At 34.0% G+C, this 22500-nt stretch overlaps 3 protein-coding genes across 3 annotated transcripts in view; all 3 read left to right on the top strand.

Moving 5' to 3' along the window:
* LOC117107544 overlaps positions 1–4553 on the top strand; it is a 70501-nt gene extending 65948 nt beyond the window's left edge. Inside the window, exon 11 of the mRNA XM_033249247.1 lies at positions 4077–4553. Coding sequence (XP_033105138.1) covers positions 4077–4210 — 134 coding nt within the window. The 3' untranslated portion in view covers positions 4211–4553. The remainder of the gene's footprint in view (positions 1–4076) is intronic.
* A 5755-nt stretch (positions 4554–10308) lies between these two features.
* LOC117107543 lies at positions 10309–10991 on the top strand. The gene is made up of 2 exons (XM_033249246.1): positions 10309–10491; positions 10656–10991. Exons 1-2 carry the CDS (start codon positions 10309–10311, stop codon positions 10989–10991), a joined length of 519 nt encoding a protein of 172 aa, XP_033105137.1.
* Positions 10992–21283: 10292 nt separating this feature from the next.
* The window catches only part of LOC117107542, a 40612-nt gene continuing 39395 nt past the window's right edge, over positions 21284–22500 (top strand). Inside the window, exons 1-2 of the mRNA XM_033249245.1 lie at positions 21284–21470; positions 21588–21731. Of these exons, the coding sequence (XP_033105136.1) occupies positions 21284–21470; positions 21588–21731 (331 nt within the window). The remainder of the gene's footprint in view (positions 21471–21587; positions 21732–22500) is intronic.

The raw sequence follows: 22500 nt of genomic DNA, 5'->3' as shown, positions 1-22500 counted from the left end.
ATCAGATATATTTTTATGTTAAAAATTAAAAATAGTAAGGGACCGATAATCGATCCCTGAGGAACGCCGTACTTCATATGTCTTACATCAGATTTACAATTACACACATCAACATATTGTTCCCTTTCATATAAATAGGTACGAAACCAATCGAGCACAATACCCCTAATACCATAATAAGGTAACTTATCAATGGGTATTCTATGATCTAAGGAATCAAAAGCCTTGAAGAGGTCCAAGTATACTCCTATCGTTAACAACTTGTTGTCAAGTGCTGATGATATTTTATCAAGCGCCTGTAATAATGCGTGAGTAGTGGAATGACCCTCTCTGAAACCGAATTGTAACTGGCTAAGAAGATTATGTTTATTCATGAACGTTATAATCTGGTCATAGACAATTCTTTCATATATCTTTGATAGACATGGCAATATGGATATTGGCCGATAATTACTGATGTCATTTTTTCCCCATTTTTGAACACCGGTATAGTTTTACTTAACTTTATTTGACTGGGAAAGGAACCTGTCGCTAACGATGTATTAATTATATGAGAGATGCGTTTAGCCAGTATATCACTATTACTCTTTATATACTTCGCACCAATACCATAATCTCCACAGGATTTATTTAAATTAAGATCATTTAAATATTTCATTACTTCATATTCAGAAACTGGCATAAAAAACATTGAATTTACGACTTTATTACGCATCTGAATTTGCATGTCCATTATTCGCTTTCTCAGCCATTGTTCTGCCAATATTAATAAAATGTGTATTAAATGCTCTGTCTTTTTCTGTAGGACTATTAAACAACTGTGATTTAAGTTTCATTTGAGTTGGGAGAGAAGATAGTCTTTTTCTCCCTAATATTTGGTTGATTGCATCCCATATTTTTTTCATACTATTCTTACGTTTTTCAAAATCTTCTTTATAATATTCTACTTTTCAATTTCTAATTACTGATGTCAATATATTCCTATACATTTTAGTTTATTTATTTCTGTTGGTTTTTTTCTTAGATATTCAATGACCTTTCAATTCCGAGTGTCATCCATAGAGATCGAATTCTGTCTGTTTTTATACGTTCCTTTCTTAAGGGAAAACATTTATCGATCAGTGATGTAATCGTTTTGGAAAATCGTTGGTAAGACTCATTTGCATTTTTCACTGGACAAAACGTCTTCCCACATATGGTTTTCGAGCTCAGATCTGAAAGATTGTTTTTGTTGTTCGGAATAAGTACGTTTGAGAATAAAATTATTTGAGTTATATATTTCATATGTTATTGACTTTTCTATACAAAATATTGGACAGTGGTCAGAAATATCGGTAAATAAAATTCCGGTGTCAGTATCTTGGAGATTGCATGAGTTAGTGTATATGTTATCTATTATTGACGCTGTGTCTTCCGTTATTCGTGTCGGCATATTTACAAGCGGAATGAACGATTCTGAGAGCATAATATCAACATAGGCTTGGACATTTGTATTATCATTGTATAAGTTAATATCTAAATTGTAATCACCCTTGAGGTAAGTTCGTTTCTTTTCACTATTGCATATTTGCATTAATTCTCTTATTTGTTCATTAAAGGTGGGGACGTGCGATTTAGGTGCCCTGTATATAACACCGCATATGATTGTGTTCTTTCCAATATTGATTTCAATTATAATGTTTTCAGTGGTGTTTAGGTCATCCCTCAATCGAAAAGACATATTTGATTTTACATATAGCGCTACTCCACCCCCTAACTTATTTTTTCTATTATTGTATATAGCTGTGTAATTTGGGAGCTCGTAGAGACTGCTAAGGTGGTTATTAGATAGCCAGGTCTCAGTCAATCCAAGAACAGAAAATTCATGATCAAATCGGCCTAGATAATTGGTTAACATATCAAACTTTCTTATTATACTTCTACAATTTAGAGTAAATATGGATAAACTATTTAAATCTTGTTGGAAATTAATTTGGTCGAAGTCTTCAACGCTTAAATACTTGTTAACATTATAATTGGGTATATCAATATCAGTGTCATAATCGTCGGTATTTGTAGTTTCTAAAAAAGACATATTTCAGTTTCACTTATTAAATACAGATAAATAATAAAATATAAAGACAAAAATGGTAATGTAAAATTCAGTTATTGATCGAATAAAACGCTTCGATCTAACATCTCTTGATATCGCTCCGCCGATATCGATAGTTGGGTCGTACATAAGTAGCCTATGGTAAAATGATGCAATCAAAATAGTGCCGTTTAATCTATAATATTTTAAGATTAATAAAATTCACAGTAACTTATACGTACAGTTTCCAATTTTCTGTTTAACTCCCAATCGAGCTATCTATCTCGACACATTTTCCCGTCAATGAATAGTGACCCATTACGAAACAGTGGATGTTTACCGTCGTTGTTGGCTTTCAACATTATATCTTTAAGTTTCCGTTTCTTATTTACATCGGCTAAAGGCAGGTCTTCCCTAACGTAGAAATTCTTTTTCTTTAGTTGCTTTGCTTTGGTTAGCACCGAGAGTCTTTGATTCTCATCTTCCTCTTCTGCGATTCCCCCAAATCTCAGGTTAAATCGCCGCGAGTGTCTTTCCATTTTGAGTAGGTTATTTTCCAGCGCATTAACTTTATTCTGATTTTCTTTCAGTTCCACTTCCATTTTGTTTACGCAGGTATTCACTTCCGTTTGTATTTCCTTAGAATTTTCAGCAAAATAATCAAGAGACTGCTCCATCACTCTTTGCTTGTCTTCCACCATTTTCATTTTTTTCAATTAATACTTGTTGATTTGTTTTTATTGATTTAATTCCGTCATCTATTTTTTTTTTCTATTGATGTCGGCTGACAGTTGTCTGAATTCGTGCCGAAGCGCATTAATCTCTGCCGACGTGTCGCCCGCAGCGGGATTTTCAACCGGTTCAGCTGTGGGCGTTGGCTCAACTGACTTTTTATTTTTATTTCTCGTAGTCATCTTGGTATATTTTTTTCTCGTAAAATTTATTATATAATGCAAGAAACTTACTTTGCTGTATATAAATAATTTTCTTTGATGGTGGGGGAGTGCAAGTTGCGGCTTGTAAGGCTTTTTCAGTTATCTTCGGCAGAGCTCCGTTAGCATACGTCTTTACCCGACCATTCCCGTCATGCAGCTTGTTTATTAAAATTAGCGAAAAATTGGCAATACCGTATTAAGTAGGGCTAATTGATATAATAAATTTAATTGATTAAATCTAATTACAATTATCATTCTGGAAACCTCCCAACCATCTCCACTCGTTACGTCGAACATCGCAACCGGTTTCCTGTTAAATTACATTTTTATTGTCTAAAACGACGCAATCGTAAGAAATTCTGACTTCTTAAAGCCTAGTTTCCTGTCGACGTAAGAAGGCAGTTTCACTTACTTCTACTTCGTTTTATCGCACCAAAATTCGACTTGACTTGAAAGCGATTGAGACTGGTGAAATGGACGTAACGTAAGGTTAAATCACGAGTTGACAGGAAACCGAGATTCAGTGATTTATACTTGAGTGAACACGCGTGCGTTGCGTTGTGTTACGTCTCTTACGAAAGTTCGCTGTAAAGAAATAAACGTAGCCAAAAAGCGACGATAATTATGACGCAGCCTTTATGACGACTTATTTTAAATTGTGCAATTATTACGAAACCAAGTGTTATTGTTATAATACGCTATTTAATAATCGTACACTAACATAAAATTACAAATGAAGCTAATGCAAAGCTATTATAGTCATGATTAGTTCTCTACACATTTTTTGTAAGAACCAGAAAAATTTTGCCGAGGCTGAGTGTTCTTATTTTTTGGCCAATTTCAGGCTTAAAATTTTCTTACACCTATTTTTTTCGTTCTTATTTTACACATTTTTCAAAGATAGAAAATAAATGATTATTGTACAATAATATATTACTGTACTGTATAATAAATTTAAAAGGGTGTCACACCTAGTCGACAGGAAACCAGCCTTAATTCTGTACTCCTGAGCAATTGAACATACACATTGGTTTTAATATATTTTACTGTTTTTTTAATGTATATTTTAGGGAAACGCTTTAAAAATGATGTTCCGGTAATCCGAGTATGCCGAAAGGGCAGACGATTTTCGTGTTCTTCAAATGCAACATCAGTGTCTAGCAAGGTTTCTAGCAACGTTTGCAAAGTTTGTGGAAAACCCTAGATGTACTCATTCACTTTACACTCGCAATTTAATGTCGTCAGACAACGACGTCGTTTTTCTGAAATAAAGTTTTCTTATGAAGTATTCAAGGAAATTTTGAATTTATACTAACTGATCAAGTATTTGTATTTATGTATTTTTGATTGTAACGAAAACCTTACTACGATATAAGTAATAATAGGGATTATTGTATTTGTTAAGATTACACGTAGATTATTATTAAACCACTTTAGCACGTTGTCTGGCTTTGAATTCGAACGTTATGATAGAGTATCGTATACTGGCTAAGATATATTCAGAAAAAGTGTAATATTTATATTTCTTGCTGCACATGTTATGTACATAAACCTATTTTTTAAAACTTTTTTTCTCTCTTTTGTGGGATTCATACCCACATTTATTTCAAATAGAATTTTGGCAACAGTGCTTTTCATTTTATCTTAAATTTTACAGTACAAATATAATGATAAAAATAATGTCAACAATAATTTGATAATGGTAACAATAAAAATCAATAGTTAAGGATGGATATTTTTTTTTAAATATTAAGTATAAGTTATATATACTTAAACCTAAAATTTTCACATAACTCGGATAAATGATATTAAAAGCTAGTTAAATAAAATACATTCTTGCTTATAAATCTATCACTTTATGTTGAATATTTAAAATAGTATTAATATATTACTAAAAACAAGTATTGCATCATGCAGTAAAATAGTGTAACTGTTGGTATAAAACTAGAATTAAATTGGATAAGATTTTTCTCTCTTTAGCGACGCATCAAATCTTAAACATTATTAGTAAAACATTAAGAAAAACAATTATAAAACAGACTATTTATCAGCTATTTATTTATAGAGTAATTTTCTTCAAGGTAACTTTTCATATATCTGAATTTCAAAAATTGTCGTACTTAACTGAGGAAAATATTCAAAGGTATCAAAACACAACTCACGGTGGAATCTATTTGAATCAATAACTACTTTTTAATGTTTGGTGGCGAAGGTAGGTCAACAGAATATTTCGCCTAATTTACTATACAAACGGCTTTCATTGTCTGTGACAAAACATATTGCAGTGACACGTTCAGTTGTAGACAGGTATATTCGTAGAAGGTGAAAATGATAATCTATGTTTGACAAGCGTTTGATGAAACTTATTAGCATTCGATGCATACGGTACCAGTTCTCCACCATTACATGTTTGAGCGATGCAATGTTTTGTAAGTGATTTCAAAGAATTACTTCAGTTGATTTAGCTTCATTTCAATCAAAATATGCACTGTATGTATTGTGTATCGCTGAATAAAATAAAATTGAATTAAAAGGATACAAAGAGACGTTATTCATCCCATTACGGGGAAATTTCATGGCTGAACATAACAGTGTGAGTATAGAATATAAATTGAATAGGCCTACTGTAGTAAAACTATTAAACTAATAATAATAATAATATTAATAATAATAATAATAATAATAATAATAATAATAATGACAATGACAATGACAATGACAATGACAATGACAATAACAATGAGGATGATGATGATGATGATCATCATCATCATCATAATGATGACGATTATGATGATGACGTAGATTTGTATAGCGTCGGTATCCATCAAAGAAGATGCTGATGGCGTTTGATATGTAGATTTTAGTAGCTCGATCAATTACTTTCTTCGTCCCTAAGGGTCCCTTCGTTTCTGTTCTACCGGAACCAGCAACTCTCGTCGTCCATCTCAGGGGCTGTCTGTACCAGCACACCGGGGTATTCCCCTACTCGTCTCGAATGATGTGCTGGTTCTTTATAGTGTACACGAGCCGTTGTGTACACAGGGCCTACGGTTTACAGTTCTTATCTGAGAAGACTTGTTCTACCACCACAACCATAGCCGAGCGTGTGTAACATGCTAAATAGCAAATGATATTCAAGAGCTGTTGCATAACACCGTTAGCACGGTATAGTCGTATTGAATAAGTATAATAATATCAGCCCTATAATTATATGAACACGTTGTTGTACTCGTATCAAGAATAGCCCTTCAAAGAAAAAAATTTTCAGTTGTATGAAAATACTGACCGTGGTGGATTCGAACCTGCGCCATCTCGCGGTCAAGGCGAGTATCATATCCATTAGATAATATAAATATGATACAGTACGTGCCAGATGTGATGAAATAATTACATAATAAACCCAGCTAACAATATTGCGTTCTAAGAACGTTATAATAACGTTACAGTTTGGTGACGAAAACGTTATTTTGTAGAACCATATGTACCTAATATCATAACCGCACAACGTTTGAACGTTCTTACAACGTTGTGTGAATGTTATTTTGATATACCTAGCCACAACGTTCGCAAACGATATAAGAACGTTTTCTGTTTGCTGGGAACTAGAGCGGTCGCTCCATAGAGTGCATACCTCCGCCCGGCCCTGTGACTGGACACCGTAACAATACGCAGGGCGATTATATTGTTTTCTATTAAGTTTAAGGGAAAACAATTGAATTTCCATGATCATGTCCCTTGACCTTTTCCTGTCTCTTATACACATCTAGATGTGTATAAGAGACAGATATATTACTGTACTGTATTATAAAGGGTGTCACACCTAGTCGACAGGAAACCAGCATTAATTCCGTACTCTTGAGCAATTAAACATACACATTGGTTTTAATATATTTTACTGTTTTTTTAATGTATATTTTAGGGAAACGCTTTAAAAATGATGTTCCGGTAATCCGAGTATGCCGAAAGGGCAGACGATTTTCGTGTTCTTCAAATGCAACATCAGTGTCTAGCAAGGTTTGCAAAGTTTGTGGAAAACCCTAGATGTACTCATTCACTTTACACTCGCGAGGCAATTTAATGTCGTCAGACAACGACGTCGATTTTCTGAAATAAAGTTTTCTTATGAAGTATTCAAGGAAATTTTGAATTTATACTAACTGATCAAGTATTTGTATTTATGTATTTTTGATTTTAACGAAAACCTTACTACGATATAAGTAATAATAGGGATTATTTGTTAAGATTACACGTAGATTATTATTAAACCACTTTAGCACGTTGTCCGGCTTTGAATTCGTTGAATTCGAACGTTATGATAGAGTATCGTATACTGGCTAAGATATATTCAGAAAAAGTGTAATATTTATATTTCTTGCTGCTGCAGCACATGTTATGTACATAAACCTATTTTTGTGAAGCATTAAAACTTTTTTTCTCTCTTTTGTGGGATTCATACCCACATTTATTTCAAATAGAATTTTGGCAACAGTGCTTTTCATTTTATCTTAAATTTTAGAGTACAAATATAATGATAAAATAATGTCAACAATAATTTGATAATATAAACAATAAAAATCAATAGTTAATGACGGATTTTTTTTTTTAATATTAAGTATAAATTATATATACTTAAACCTAAAATTTTCACATAACTCGGATAAATGATATTAAAAGCTAGTTAAATAAAATACATTCTTGCTTATAAATCTATCACTTTTAGTTGAATATTTAAAATAGTATTAATATATTACTAAAAACAAGTATTGCATCATGCAGTAAAATAGTGTAACTGTTGGTATAAAACTAGAATTAAATTGGATAAGATTTTTCTCTCTTTTGCGACGCATCAAATCTTAAACATTATTAGTAAAACATTAAGAAAAACAATTATAAAACAGACTATTTATCAGCTATTTATTTATAGAGTAATTTTCTTCGAGGTAACTTTTCATATATCTGAATTTCAAAAATTGTCGTACTTAACTGAGGAAAATATTCAAAGGTATCAAAACACAACTCATGGTGGAATCTATCTGAATCAATAACTACTTTTTAATGTTTGGTGGCGAAGGTAGGTCAACAGAATATTTCGCCTAATTTACTATACAAACGGCTTTTATTGTCTGTGACAAAACATATTGCAGTGACACGTTCAGTTGTAGACAGGTATATTCGTAGAAGGTGAAAATGATAATCTATGTTTGACAAGCCTTTGATGTAACTTATTAGCATTCGATGCATACGGTACCAGTTCTCCACCATTACATGATTGAGCGATGCAATGTTTTGTAAGTGATTTCAAAGAATTACTTCAGTTGATTTAGCTTTATTTCAATCAAATTATGCACTGTATGTAATGTGTTATTGTGTATCGCTGAATAAAATTAAATTGAATTAAAAGGATACAAAGAGACGTTATTCATCCCATTACGGGGAAATTTCATGGCTGAACATAAAAGTGTGAGTATAGAATATAAATTGAATAGGCCTACTGTAGTAAAACTATTAAACTAATAATAATAATAATAATAATAATAATAATAATAATAATAATAATAATAATAATGACAATGACAATGACAATGACAATGAGGATGAGGATGATGATGATGATGATGATGATGATGATGATCATAATGATGACGATTATGATGATGATGTAGATTTGTATAGCGTCGGTATCCATCAAAGAAGATGCTGATGGCGTTTGATATGTGGATTTTAGTAGCTCGATCAATGACTTTCTTCGTCCCTAAGGGTTCTTTCGTTTCTGTTCTACCGGAACCAGCAACTCTCGTCGTCCATCTCAGGGGCTGTCTGTACCAGCACACCGGGGTATTCCCCTACTCGTCTCGAATTATGTGCTGGTTCTTTATAGTGCACACGAGCCGTTGTGTACACAGGGCCTACGGTTTACAGTTCTTATCTGAGAAGACTTGTTCTACCACCACAACCATAGCCGAGCGTGTGTAACATGCTAAATAGCAAATGATATTCAAGAGCTGTTGCATAACACCGTTAGCACGGTATAGTCGTATTGAATAAGTATAATAATATCAGCCCTATAATTATATGAACACGTTGTTGTACTCGTATCAAGAATAGCCCTTCAACGAAAAACATTTTCAGTTGTATGAAAATACTGACCGTGGTGGATTCGAACCTGCGCCATCTCGCGGTCAAGGCGAGTATCATATCCATTAGATAATATAAATCTATGATACAGTACGTGCAGTTCCATCCAGGCACAATCTTTTTACAACTGGCTAAAATGCTCACACATAATGGAGTTATGGTTAAGCTGAAAATCGCTTATAGGCTTCAGCTTTGAAATCAATGCAATATTATTCAAATTAGGGTATGATCATAATATTAGACTATAGAGACTTATAATGTATAAACGCAGATTCTACGCGAATTGATTTTTCTAAAATCATTAATTCTATGCTCTAATTTGTTTTGACTGATTGTATATTCTAAAGGTGAATTAATACCACGGATGTGAGATTCTGAGGATAACTATTACTAATTTGTGGATTAGATCCTGTTGGAGCCAGAGTCCCTTTATCCTCGACGGTGCACACACAGTGTGATGTAGACTGGGTTCCAGTCCCTAATTTTTTCTTAATCAGTAAAAACTATTTTTACTTATCAAATACACTTCCTTGTATACTACTATCAGAAGTAGAAGATGCCATCAGAAAAAATGAAGAAAAATAAAGCACCAGGACCGGATAGTTTAACAAGGGACATCACTAAATTAGTAAGGGAGGAGACAGTTGATGTACAACCAAATCTTACGTGAAAAGAAAATCCCTGTCAAATGGACAGAAGCCAAAATAATTACTACTACACAAGAAAAATGAAAAGACAGTTATAATCAACTATAGACCAATCAGCTTTCTCTCTAATAAATACAAGATATTTTCCATAATAATCCAAAATAGTCTAAAGAATCTGATGGAACAACAACAACCAAGGGAACAAGCTGGTTTCAAGGAAGGATTTTCACAACTGATCACCTACAAGTAGTACATCAACTCATTGAAAAAGCTAATGAATTTCAATTCAATCTTTGTTTGGGGTTCGTTGACTCTCAGAAAGCTTTCGACTCCATTGTATTGAGCATGATGATATGTTTAGTGTGTTACGCAAAATGGGAATCGATGAGGGCTAAACATGTGTATACTGGAAGAAATTTACACAGATGCCAGCGCAAAAATTCATATAGACAACAATGTATAAAAAAGAAAAGTGCAGATAAGAAGAGGTGTTAGACAGGGAGAATCATTATCACCTATGATATTCACATCCACACTGGAAGAAGAGGTATTTAGGAAGTCAAACCTGGATGGTAAGGAGATCAACATATATAGTGAACAACTCACAGACTTAAGATTTGCGGATGATGTAGCGCTCAAGACATCATCAGTCGAAGATCTACAACACCAGCTTCGGAGTTTGAATGAAGAAAGTAAACAGGTAAAACAAAGTAAAATGCACATTGGAAAAAACCAAATACATGAACTACGAAACAACAGATAAAATAACAATAGAGAATCACCAGATAGAGAAAATTGATACACATAAGTATCTTGGTCAATCACTAAAAATGGTGGACACCACAAATTAGAAATTCTTATTAGGATAAAGGAAGGAAGGCTGGAAATGCTTTGGAAGGAATGTACAAGGGACTTCTAACTAGCAAACAAATACCAAATTCCTTAAAAAGTCAAATCTTAAAGCAGTGCATCCTGAACAAATTAACATACGATGCAGAGGTATGGTCAACCACAAACGAAATGGAACAAAAACTAAGAACCAGACAGAGAGCTAAGGAAAAGAAAAGGCTCAACATCTCATTACGTGACAAATTGAGACACAGCATCATTTATAAAACAAACAACGGTAAAGGATACCATAGAGAAAATCAAGGAAAGGAAGTGGAGATGGGCTGGACACACATTAAGATTACAGGATAACAAATGGTAAAAAAGACTCAAGGAATTGCAACCTCGGTCGTGGAAAAGGAGGGGAGGAATGTAGTATCCTACAAACTACAAATTGGATAACTGGTAATGTGCAGTCTGGCAACGCTTAGTGTTGTGCGCATGTGTGTAAAACAAGAGAGCAAAACATGGCGAATAAAGACAGATACTACAACTATTGTTATCAGTGATCTTTATTAATAATCGTGGTTCAGACAACATCACAAGGAAGGAAAATAAAGGAGTTGGAGAGTCGAAACAACCACGTATATGAAAACGGCAACATGGAACAGAGCAGCAACAGACAGAGGTAACTGGAAATTGCTTCAGGAGGGCTTCATCCAGCAGTGGACGAACACAGCCTGAACAGAAAAACTATTAAAAATATATCTATTGTGGCACCAGTGAGGTTCTATAGTTACTTATTTGCATGGCATTCTATAATATATTTTCATGTCGCAGGAGGCGAGTACAAGACGAAACAAAGAAAGCAAACACCGGTTTGGATGGAAATTGTCATTTTATTCCATGACGAAAAACAATTTAGTATAGTTAACTCAAAATGTGTATTCCTAGTTGAATGTATACTATATCAGGCAGTGTAGGCCTAGCGTGTAAGAGTTATGTAAAATCACCTACTTTAAGTCCTTTTGCACGATATTCTAAGTTATAAATAAGGTCGCATCCAGGTAGGTCCAAAAATTCAAAATCTTCGCAATATGTCTTTAGACGTCGGATAAATGAATGTCCTAACACGACGTTCCGTAAACTATGGTCCGCGGCGCAAATTTGGGCCGCGAAACATTTTTGGAGGGCCGCGACGCCGTCTCAAAACTGAAAAAAAAATAACAAAGAGACGATTCATCATGGGGAAAGTAGTTTTTAATAAAGCCGCTTTGTTACAGCGAATGCATCGCTTGGACAGTCTGCTAAAGTGCCAGATGATGCGTGCTATTTGAGTTATAAGCGGGTTTTGTGCATATGCCCCTGGGGAGCTAGACACTATGTTTTCGTCTTAACCCTGTAAGATCGAGTAAATCCGGTATGGAGAAATGATGGGATGAGTCATGAACTGAAGATAAAAATAAAGATCTGTCCTAGAAAAATCACTACAGTAAACGACACCACACATTTCTTCATAACCGAATGCCCATGTGGATACTTTATTACTAAACCTAATACCTGTATAGTAAGGTAGTCGTTCAAAGTTGCAGAGTAACAGATTGTGCGTAAATATTTTTGGAAGGAGAAAGCTATGACGTGTGTGGCTGAACCGTGTTTCGTTAAATCATGGTAGGAAAAAAAAAACAATCAACAATTGTGTTGGGGGAACACAAATGTACGGTATTATTTATTTAATAAAATATTTAATTTGTATACAATGAAATTTTTTCATTGAGAGAACAGATAATGATGTCAAAATATTGTATATAGGCATACATGTAGGCTTCATAATCAAAGTTCTTGCCAGGATTTGTTATGTTGGTTCCTGGCGCGGCTGGGCTGCTGGGCCGCGGCTTGGTGCCTGTAATCGTAATTGGGCCTTGAAGTAAAAAGTTTGCGGAACGCTGTCCTAACAGACAGACATTTGTACCCACTGCGGCCATATTCTTAAAAGAAGCCTGGCAGGCCTAGTTAGTTGATAAGTAAATAGCACTTACTCGTGTAAATCCCTATAAGATCCGTATAAATCGAAGTGGTATTTGTAATAGCACCGATCAAGAATGTCAATCAAAGAAACGCTGACTACGCTTAATCAAAGAAAGTCGGTTAACACCAAACAATCAAACGCAGTTAGAAGTTAAAATAAAATGTGATGTTAAACACCAAAAATGCAAACGCAGTTAAAATTAAAAACATAAAATGCAATGAGGTTTGCGAGGCTTGGAAGCAAAGCAAAGAGAGGATTCACATGTCTAAAGCAAACTATTAAAATTAATTACCCCTCAAACCAAAATCGCCAAGCATACGCCCTGTCACGACATAAATTCATTTTTCTTCATTTTGACGAAAAATGTGTTTTTTTGGATTATGGACTGGGTAAAATGTTAGGTTTTCGAGTGCAGACACCACGATTTCGTGTGGTGTCATTTTTTTGTGTCACATTTTGTGAATAATTGTTCTGGTCATTACGAGGAGCTAAGTAATACATTATTGTTTTGAGAAAGATTTACTGTATTATTACTTTACAGTATGTTGGCCAAGGACTAGAGTAATTAATTCATTTCAAGACAACCATTTGTTTTGCAATAAATTTATATTGAATCTTGAATTAATAACAACACATTTCTCCTCTTATTATCAAATGTTTTTCTTGTATTATTCCTAAATTACAGTTGGTAAATATATACAACTCAGTTTTAAAATGGAAACACAATACACACAAAGGAGAAAATATTCAACAATTTAAATAGTTCTCTAAGATTTGCTTTTCGATAAATTAATTATTATGTTTAATTAGATTCGACAAAGGTATTTGGACAGGTGAGCGTGAGTGCGGCGTATGACTGAACATGCTGACTGGATTACTTTCTAAGCAGGGCGACTGGTGAATGGTAGTTTCTAACAGGCGGCTGAGAGGGAAATATTCATCAATGCACACTAATGAATAGTTTAATTACTTGGAAGGACATCTCACAAAACGTTAAAAATAATTATAGTTTCGAGAGATTCAAGGGTTTTTAATTTCTCGGCTAGACCCCAAAAATCAGGATTCAAGTCGCAAAATTAAAGATTTAAGAGATTCTTCTTATTGGGCTAGATAAAAAAGACATACTGTAAGACAAGAAAGATATGCACTTATATGTATAACGTGATGTGAATATGCACATGTATATATACATGTGCATAATTACACATCACGTACACCGGAGATATACACCAGCACGCACGTTTAAACTTAAATGCATGTAATAAACTGAATGATTATGCACTACCGGTATGAAACAGCAGGGATTGGTACATTGGGAGTAGAAAATTACATTAACGGCTCATAATACTGATAGGCCTATAACAACATTAATCAGACGCATCTCCTACAATGGAGGGTCCTAATTGAGTAAAATTACGAATCAATTGCAAACTATGTTGTTTTATGCGATTGACATAGTATTGATTGAACGTAAACAATAAGGCCGATTCAATAAGGTAGGTGATGTTGCTTAATATCCCGATCTACATCCTAAACCATCTTGCGGCTTTCCAGCGTAACCAAATCCCGAGAAAACGGGTTACTCGAGGCTTGGCAATTCTGACTAAGATCATGCAAAATTCCGCCAATTTTTAGCAGTTTAGAAAAGAACAATTCTGAAAATATACAACCTGGTCTTTTCTTCGTTTCCTTGGTCAGCGTCACATGTATTAAATTTAAAATTCAATATTGTGATTAAATTAAAGTTAAAAGTAGCACCTAGCCTTTAAGTCAGCTTCTCTCCTATACTATACTATAAACACATATTGTTTGTTTATTACAAACATGTTCTTTTAATTTTGGGTTTTATCAAGTGATGGTGGCTAAATTTGTTTCTTAAAATAATGACAACTAAATTTTGGTAATAAACCATACACTTATTACCAAAATAAGCAAAAATATACTATGAAAGAAATATCTAATACTGTATATAAAACAGTACTAATCTTCATCAGTTTTTTTTAAATATTTTTTCGGTGATATTACCATTCTCAATAATCTATAAAACACCCACATAACAACGTCACGTTAGATCGATCGGTGGGGGATGCTGTAGGGTCAGTTTTTGTTGGAATGTATCAAGATGATAAACAGTTTCATTGGACTAAAGTTTTGCTTATGTCAACCACATGCTTACCTAAGATTATATTGACACTGGTTTCAAATCACGGTCAAGTAGTTTAAAATCACCTTATTTTGCGAATTAGCGCCCCTCAACTGATCATCGCCCCCCCCCCCCACAACTTCAGCTTCGCTCCCTCTTCCCCCCATCAGCCCCCCTCCAATTCAAGACTTCTAGATACGCCACTGAAGATACATGATAGTGTTTGCTCAGCGTAAGTCTACAGTCTTTAATCACACAAAGGAATCATCTTTCATTTATCGTGCTAGCCATATAAATTTCATATACCGGTATTAGTAAAATTCAAACTAAACATCTAGTATATAAAAGTAATAAATAAATAAACGCTGGTACATTAAACTAAAACGTGCTGAAACCTCCAAAATATCTTATTCATTACCGATTCATTCTTTATCCTTTCTGAGAAATGTTGATATTTTCAATGAAAATGTATTACTTCTTATATTAATCAAATATAACCTAACAATATATGACTACTGTTGCTGTGTTACTTGTGTTTGTTGAAAATAGTGTTTATACACAATCCTCGATTGCACTTCAACGGTAACATCTAAATGACGACACATAATATTGGACAGATCGTTCGTAGTGCACGGAACACAGGACGGTCAGGAATTAATATTTTGGAAAACATTTATTAATTAAATTTGGATTTTAGAGTAATTTGTTACAGGGCGTTACAACACGTTTCACAGCATTTAGGCACAATGAACTATTTGTGCACTGTATAATGTAGGCTACTGTAACTACACATAACATTAGTTTAAAGCTTGTCTAATTGGGAAAATATACATACACATGCATACACAAAAATATAACAAACAGTCGTAGTACTGTTTTCAGGATAGTAACACACAAACACAACTTTAGCATCAGTCTATATCTGTGTCTCATTTATTATTTGACCTCTTTAATGGTGATGGTGATGGTGATGATGATGATGATGACGACGACGATGACGACGACGACGATGATGGTGATGATGATGATGATGATGATGTTGAAGATAATGACGATGATGATGATGGTGATGATGATAATGACGATAATGATGATGATAATGATAATCATGACGATGATGATGATGGCGATAGTTCAGATAGCCTGGGTGCAGTAGAAAATTAGGGGGGAAAAAACAGGAAAATGCATTTTGGGGTTTTTTTTTCTCAATCAGTATTTCATATAGTGTCTAAAAAAAAAATCGCCATTTCTAGAGCTTGGGCAATTTTTATATAGCACTTTGAAATTTTGGCCTCAAACCTCTAATTTTGGACTAATTATGATGGGGTAGGATACATTAATTTTTTTTATTCACTTTTACATATGCTATGGATATGAAATATAACAAAAACTTAACTAAATAGTTACTCTTCTCGTTGAAAAAAAAATACAAGATAGCGTACTTTTGGCGAGAAAACCTTTTTTTAAATGTAAAAAGGAATTTATTGTCAAATTAAAAATATGCAATTTCAAAACAATGTTGTAAACATAGACATAGACATCACTGTATTCATCCAAAAATTTGGAGATTTACAACTTCGTATTTGAAAATACAAGAATAAAATAAAATATATATTTCATTAATGAACTACCATAATATAAACCCAATGGAAAACGTAATTTTGTCTAAATACCCGATAATCCTATTTTCGGACGGGTTAGGGAAAACGTATTTATGGTTTTAATCACTTCTAGTATTACTGTGAATGTGTAAATTGACAAGAACTTAAAAAATACTTTAATGTTGTTAAGGGGTGACCCACAAATTTGCCGCAGGGTGCCCGAAGGGTGGGTCCATGCACATTGGTCGCCTAAACTCTTGGTCGAGGAGAGTTTTATGGCTAAGTGTGGCCCAATATTGTGCTTTAAACTAAACTTTTGGGGATTGGTAATCAAAACACCATTATTTAGATAGGCAAATTATTATCTTTGGTCTGACAACCTCGTCGTGACATCGGACGGTAGGCGTCTAGGCCTGTCAGTCGGGAAATTTCCCCCTATTACCAACCACCAGTTGGCGCTAACAACCAAGTTAATCTTTCTTACATTTTTTTCATCATCATTATTATAATTAGGCCTAAATTATTATGATACTATATATTATCGATAGGCCTATATTTTATTATTCTTATTATTTTAAATTATTGTTTAATATTAAAATATTAGTGTTAGTACTGTTATTATTATTATTATTATTATTATTATTATTATTATTATTATTATTATTATTATTATATTACCACTATACTGAAGTCATTATTGTTATTAACCATCATCACTTTAATCCAATCCTCGTCATCATCATCAATTATCATCCCCATATCATCATAATCCTCATCATGGAGAGAATGCTTGATTAAAAAGACGAGATGTGATGAGGAGAATGAAGATGATAATGATGATGAGAAGAAAAATAATGAGGTAGATTATTATGAGGATGATTATGAAGAGGATTATGGTGGTGATAATGATGATCATCAATCGTCAATATTCATCATTAACATCATCCTTATTCTCTTCATCATCATTCTCGTCATAATTCAACCTCAAAACCCTCATCCTCCTCTTCATCATCATAATCATTCTCATCTTCATCATCATTACCATCATCCTCATTGTTGTCAATGTGATCATCCTCATCACTGTAACCCCCTCCATCATTATCATCATCATCATCATGTTTTTTATTTATCACCAACATCCTCATCCTTCTCATCATCCATTATTAATTATTATCATCATCATCATCATCATCATCCTTATTCTCCTCCTCATCATTCTCATGATGAGAATGATGGCAATGAGTATAACCATAATGATGAAGATGAAGATGAGGCGAGAATGGAGATAAAAACGAAGATGAGGAGGATGATTCACAATATCATCATCAATTATCCTCATCAGAGTATCTCCATCATCCTCATCAACAAATATATTAATAATAATTATTATTATTATCATCAACCTAATCAGCCTCATCAACCTAGTCATTATAATCATCATTATCATAATCGTCCTCTTCATCATCGTCATCAATCATTATCATCCCCTTCATTATAATCTACCTCATTATCTTCCTTCTTCTCATCATCATCCTTATCCTTTTCATCTTCCTGCCTCATCATCAACATCCTAATCATCCTCATCAGCATCTTTATCATGATCTATCTTTAAAAAGTAAACAGTATTTTCAATATATATAAAAAAAAGTCATATTAAGAAAAAGCAGATAAAAAAGGATAAAACAAGAGAAATTTCATTGTCGGAGATTGATCAAAATTTATTTATTTATTCATTTGTTTGATTATTTATTTATTTATTGATTCATTCATTATAAAAAATAAGATTTTTTGTTACTTATTTTGGATGGGTTACTACTTGAGATGGACTTCTTTTCGAGTCTACTTTTGCAACTTTAATAGGGAGGCTTCATTTCAGATGGATATTTTTGTGAAATAAATAGAAATTATATAATTCAGATTTAGTAATTTGTTAATTTAGGCACAATGCACTGTACCACAATATAAAATGTAGAGTAACTAAACATAAAGCTATCCTTAAACTTGAACTCTTTTTTATTAGGAAAACACAGGCCCTACACAAAATAAAAACGATCGTAGTACTGTTTTAAGCCTATTAAGGCACAAACGTAACTTTAGCAATTTCTCAAGAGTGCGCAGATGTTGTTTAGTTTGTAGCTAATTGATTCTATTTGAAATTTAGTTAGAAGGTTGTTGATAAATCAGTGAAGGGAATTATCGGATATTAAAGCAAACAATTCTGAAAGTACTGGAAGTTTGTGCAAACTTTAGTTTTAATTACCCAATAATTATACTTAAATAATGCACCATTATCAGTGACTTGTGTGTACGTATGGTTATGGATTCGACTTATCTGTGTACATTTGATAAATTCTAGGTAAAGTAAGTCCATCCTGTATATTGACATATTTTTATCGCAGTTTTATGGCCGTAACTAGGCGTCTTACATATTTATGTGACAAATGATGTGTATTATGTCAATTTCTATGTCTGCAATCAAGTAGCCAGGCGTTCAGATTCCCAACATCGATTATATAAATAGGCCTACCAGTATCTTTTTTCTACAGAGCAGTTTGTTAACGGTTATTTACAAGATGTGTATAATCTTCTCCTAGGATGAAACTGAAAAAGGTAAGACCAGTTTGATATATTTGTTATACACAGATACAAAATGTTACAATTTACTGAGGTATATGTCTAGTATTGCATGTCTAGTATTGCAGTCAATACCCTAACATACCCACTAGCCTAGTATTGATGATAGAATTTAAATAAATTGAAAGACGTTGAAATTGTATTGGAGGCTATATCTCACGATATCATTGCATTGTCTGAGACATGGCTTAACAATGGAATTAATAGCTCAGAAATATTCCCAAATTACTATACTGTTTTTCACAACTATCAAGAACCTAAAGGAGGTCGTGTTGCAATTGCAATTAAAAATCACCATATTGTCCAAGACAATTGAACATTTAATTTTTAATCATTTATACACCTTTTTTTTAAACACAAATCTACATTTTATCATGTTATCAGTTTGGCTTTCGTAAAGGATATTCATGTCCAAGCCTGTTGTCCCAGGTATGGGCTAAGGTACTTGATGACCCTAAACCATTTAATATTCACTCTAAATTTCTTGACTGGAGTAGAGAGTTTGACCACGTATCTCACCATACGCTTATGAGTAAACTACACCAAGTCGACGTTTGTGAGCAATTATGGCATTGGATCAAAAGTTTTCTTTATGGCCGCACCCAATGTGTACGCTTTAACAGATGCGTTTCTGATTTTGTCCGAGTAATTTCTGGTGTACCACCAGGTTAAATTTTATGTTCTCTTTTGTTTCTGCTATTTATAAAAATGATATTATGTCTCAAAAATCACCAGGTACATACACTATGTGCCTTTATGCTGACGACACCTTTTTTACAAATCACTTATAACCCCCCCCCCCGCTCCACCCCATGAATATTCTATACTTCAATGATCTCGAAAAATTATGGATTGGCATACTCCATTTTTCGTCGTTAGCAGAACTGGTCCATAGCACCCGATTTTTTAACTCGGGTAATAAATCTCGCTAGTTTGTTGAAGATCTTTGGGTTTTTTTAATTTATTTATTGCCACTGAAGCCCATGAGATTACCTTTTAGAAGTGAGTGATTGTAATTGGTTGCTTTGTTTACATTTCGACGGCTATAATGTCACTAGCCAACCATTTTTTAGGACTCTCTTGTTTACTCTCAATGGACATTCTTAGAACCAATTAAGTTAAGTTTATGGAGCTGCTGACAGCTCCCTCTGGACCATCTGACAACTCACTCTCAGGCATCTGACAGCTCACTGTGGACCATTTATGCTAACGGGAACTTTAGCCTCATGGGAGTAACCAGAATAAATAATAGATTTTAAAACAAGACAAATGCAAGGTTATGTGCGTAACTAGACGCAGGTCATACACCCAAGCTATTTTATTAATGACTTTTTCTTATCATGTGTATCTTCCCATAAATATCTTGGGGTCATCCTCTCCGCCAATCTGAAATGGCATAATCATATTCAAAAACTTACCCCAAAAAACTCATTACTTTATAAAGTAACGTACATGCAATCGCCATCCGTTTTCTTTAGTTTTATTTAACTCACTCGTACGTAGAATACTCTTTGGGATTCTGGAATCCACATATCTTCAAACTAACATTTCACAAACCGAGTCAATCAACTCTGGTAGATATCCCAACAACCCTCACTATATTGAATATAAAGACACATTTGATAACCTACAACTAAAAGCAATAGAACAAAGATTTTTTTTGCCTTATTTTCTTATACAAAATTATTAATGGTATTATTAAAATTAATTCACTTAGGTATATTTCATTTAATACAGGTTGACCTCATCCCACACTCCCCCACCCCTTTGCTCGATGCAATGCACTCCACTGTTCACTCTTTTATCATATTCCAATCATCTGCAACATACTTCCAATTGCTTATCCTCTTCCGTCTCTTCTTTTAAAACTGCCATCGACCACCTGCGTTAAGCAACTTGAATTTAAATGGTGCGGCCGTCTTTAACAAGAATGATTTGAATCATGGGCCCGGGTATCATCGACTCCTAATTAATGAATCATCGCGATACATCACAACATTCTCGATCCACAAAGGCTTGTACAGGTATAAAAGGTTAGGCTTTGAAATAAATGCAGCGGCAGAGAAGTTTTAAAACCTGATAGCGTCCACAATAGCTGATATTTAGAATGTAAACAACATTAGTGATGACATAGTTGTGTATGGTATAGATATGGCGAGTCACAACGTAGCATTGGACAAAGAAATTCGAAAGTTTTGAACTTAACTTTGAACAAAAAAAATGTGAATTTTACATGAATAATATTGAATTATTTGGAATGGTGTTCAGTGAAAATGGTATGACACTCGATCCCAACAAGGTCGATGTAATTCAGTGTGCAAAATCACCGGAGAGTGCGAGTGAATGTCGTAGTCTACTAGGCATTAGGAACTTTGTTTCTGGTTTCTTCTCAGCGTATGCAGAGTTAGTTGCACCTGTGTTAAAGCCCATAAAGAAAAAATGCTGTATTTGAGTGGAGAGAAGCGTTCGATGAGTTGAAAGTTCGATTTCAAACACTTATGTCTTATTTCAGTCCAAATAATACCAAAACTGTATTTTTGATGCAATTCCACGTGCATTAGGTGTCGTGCTTACACAAGAAGGTCACGTTGTTGCATATGGCAGTAAAACCATGTCCGAAGTGGAAACGCGTTATTCGCAAATTGAATGCGAAACTTTGGTGATCGCATGGGCGTGTGGACATTTTTGTATGTTTGATGTGCTTGGTAAGCAGTTCGCAATTTCCACAGATCATAAACCACTGTTGACAATATTCATTAAGGCGAAATCAGAAGCATCGACCAGAATCGAGAATTGGAGACTTTGACTTCAGTGTTTTAACTATCATAGGCGGATTCAAGGGGGCCCAGCCGGCCTGCTACACCCCCTCCCCTTGCCCTACATTTGTCAAAATAAAAAAAAAATAAGAAAAAAAGAAATTTCGACTAAAATTTTGAGTCTACGAGTGCCATTTCCGGCCATCTAGAGGTGCCATAATCATAAATGTTCTTAACAGGTGGAGGGTCTATAAGTCCCTCTCCGGGCTCACTCTATTTCAAATTTCTGGATCCGCCACTGACTTTGAAGTGTATTATGAAAGAGGAAAATCCTGCTGACTATGTGTCTAGATATGTAGAGGTACATTATATTAATAACATTGATGACTTTGTAAGCTGTTGATGTGACCGTCAGGCTGTATATACACTTAACGCGTCTATGCCAGTAGCATTTATACATCGATGATGTAGTGAAAGCGACAAGTGCAGATAACGTATTACAAACCGTCAAACAAGCTGTACTGACACAGTCGCATGGTACATGAGCTGATGACAGAGTGAAGAGTTTTGCTGCAATTCACGACAAATTAACACTTGTCAATGATATAATACTATGCGGTCATTGAATCGTTATTCCACAATCGCTTACAGATCGTGTTGTTGCATTAGCGCACGAGGATCATCGTGGTTTCAAAGGCTTATTAAATCGATATTAGAG

This window comes from Anneissia japonica, unplaced genomic scaffold, assembly GCF_011630105.1.
Source record: "Anneissia japonica isolate Jap-2015-1 unplaced genomic scaffold, ASM1163010v1 scaffold287722_len911783_cov160, whole genome shotgun sequence".
Classification (NCBI taxonomy): domain Eukaryota; kingdom Metazoa; phylum Echinodermata; class Crinoidea; order Comatulida; family Comatulidae; genus Anneissia; species Anneissia japonica.
This window is presented reverse-complemented; position numbering and strand designations above follow the sequence as displayed.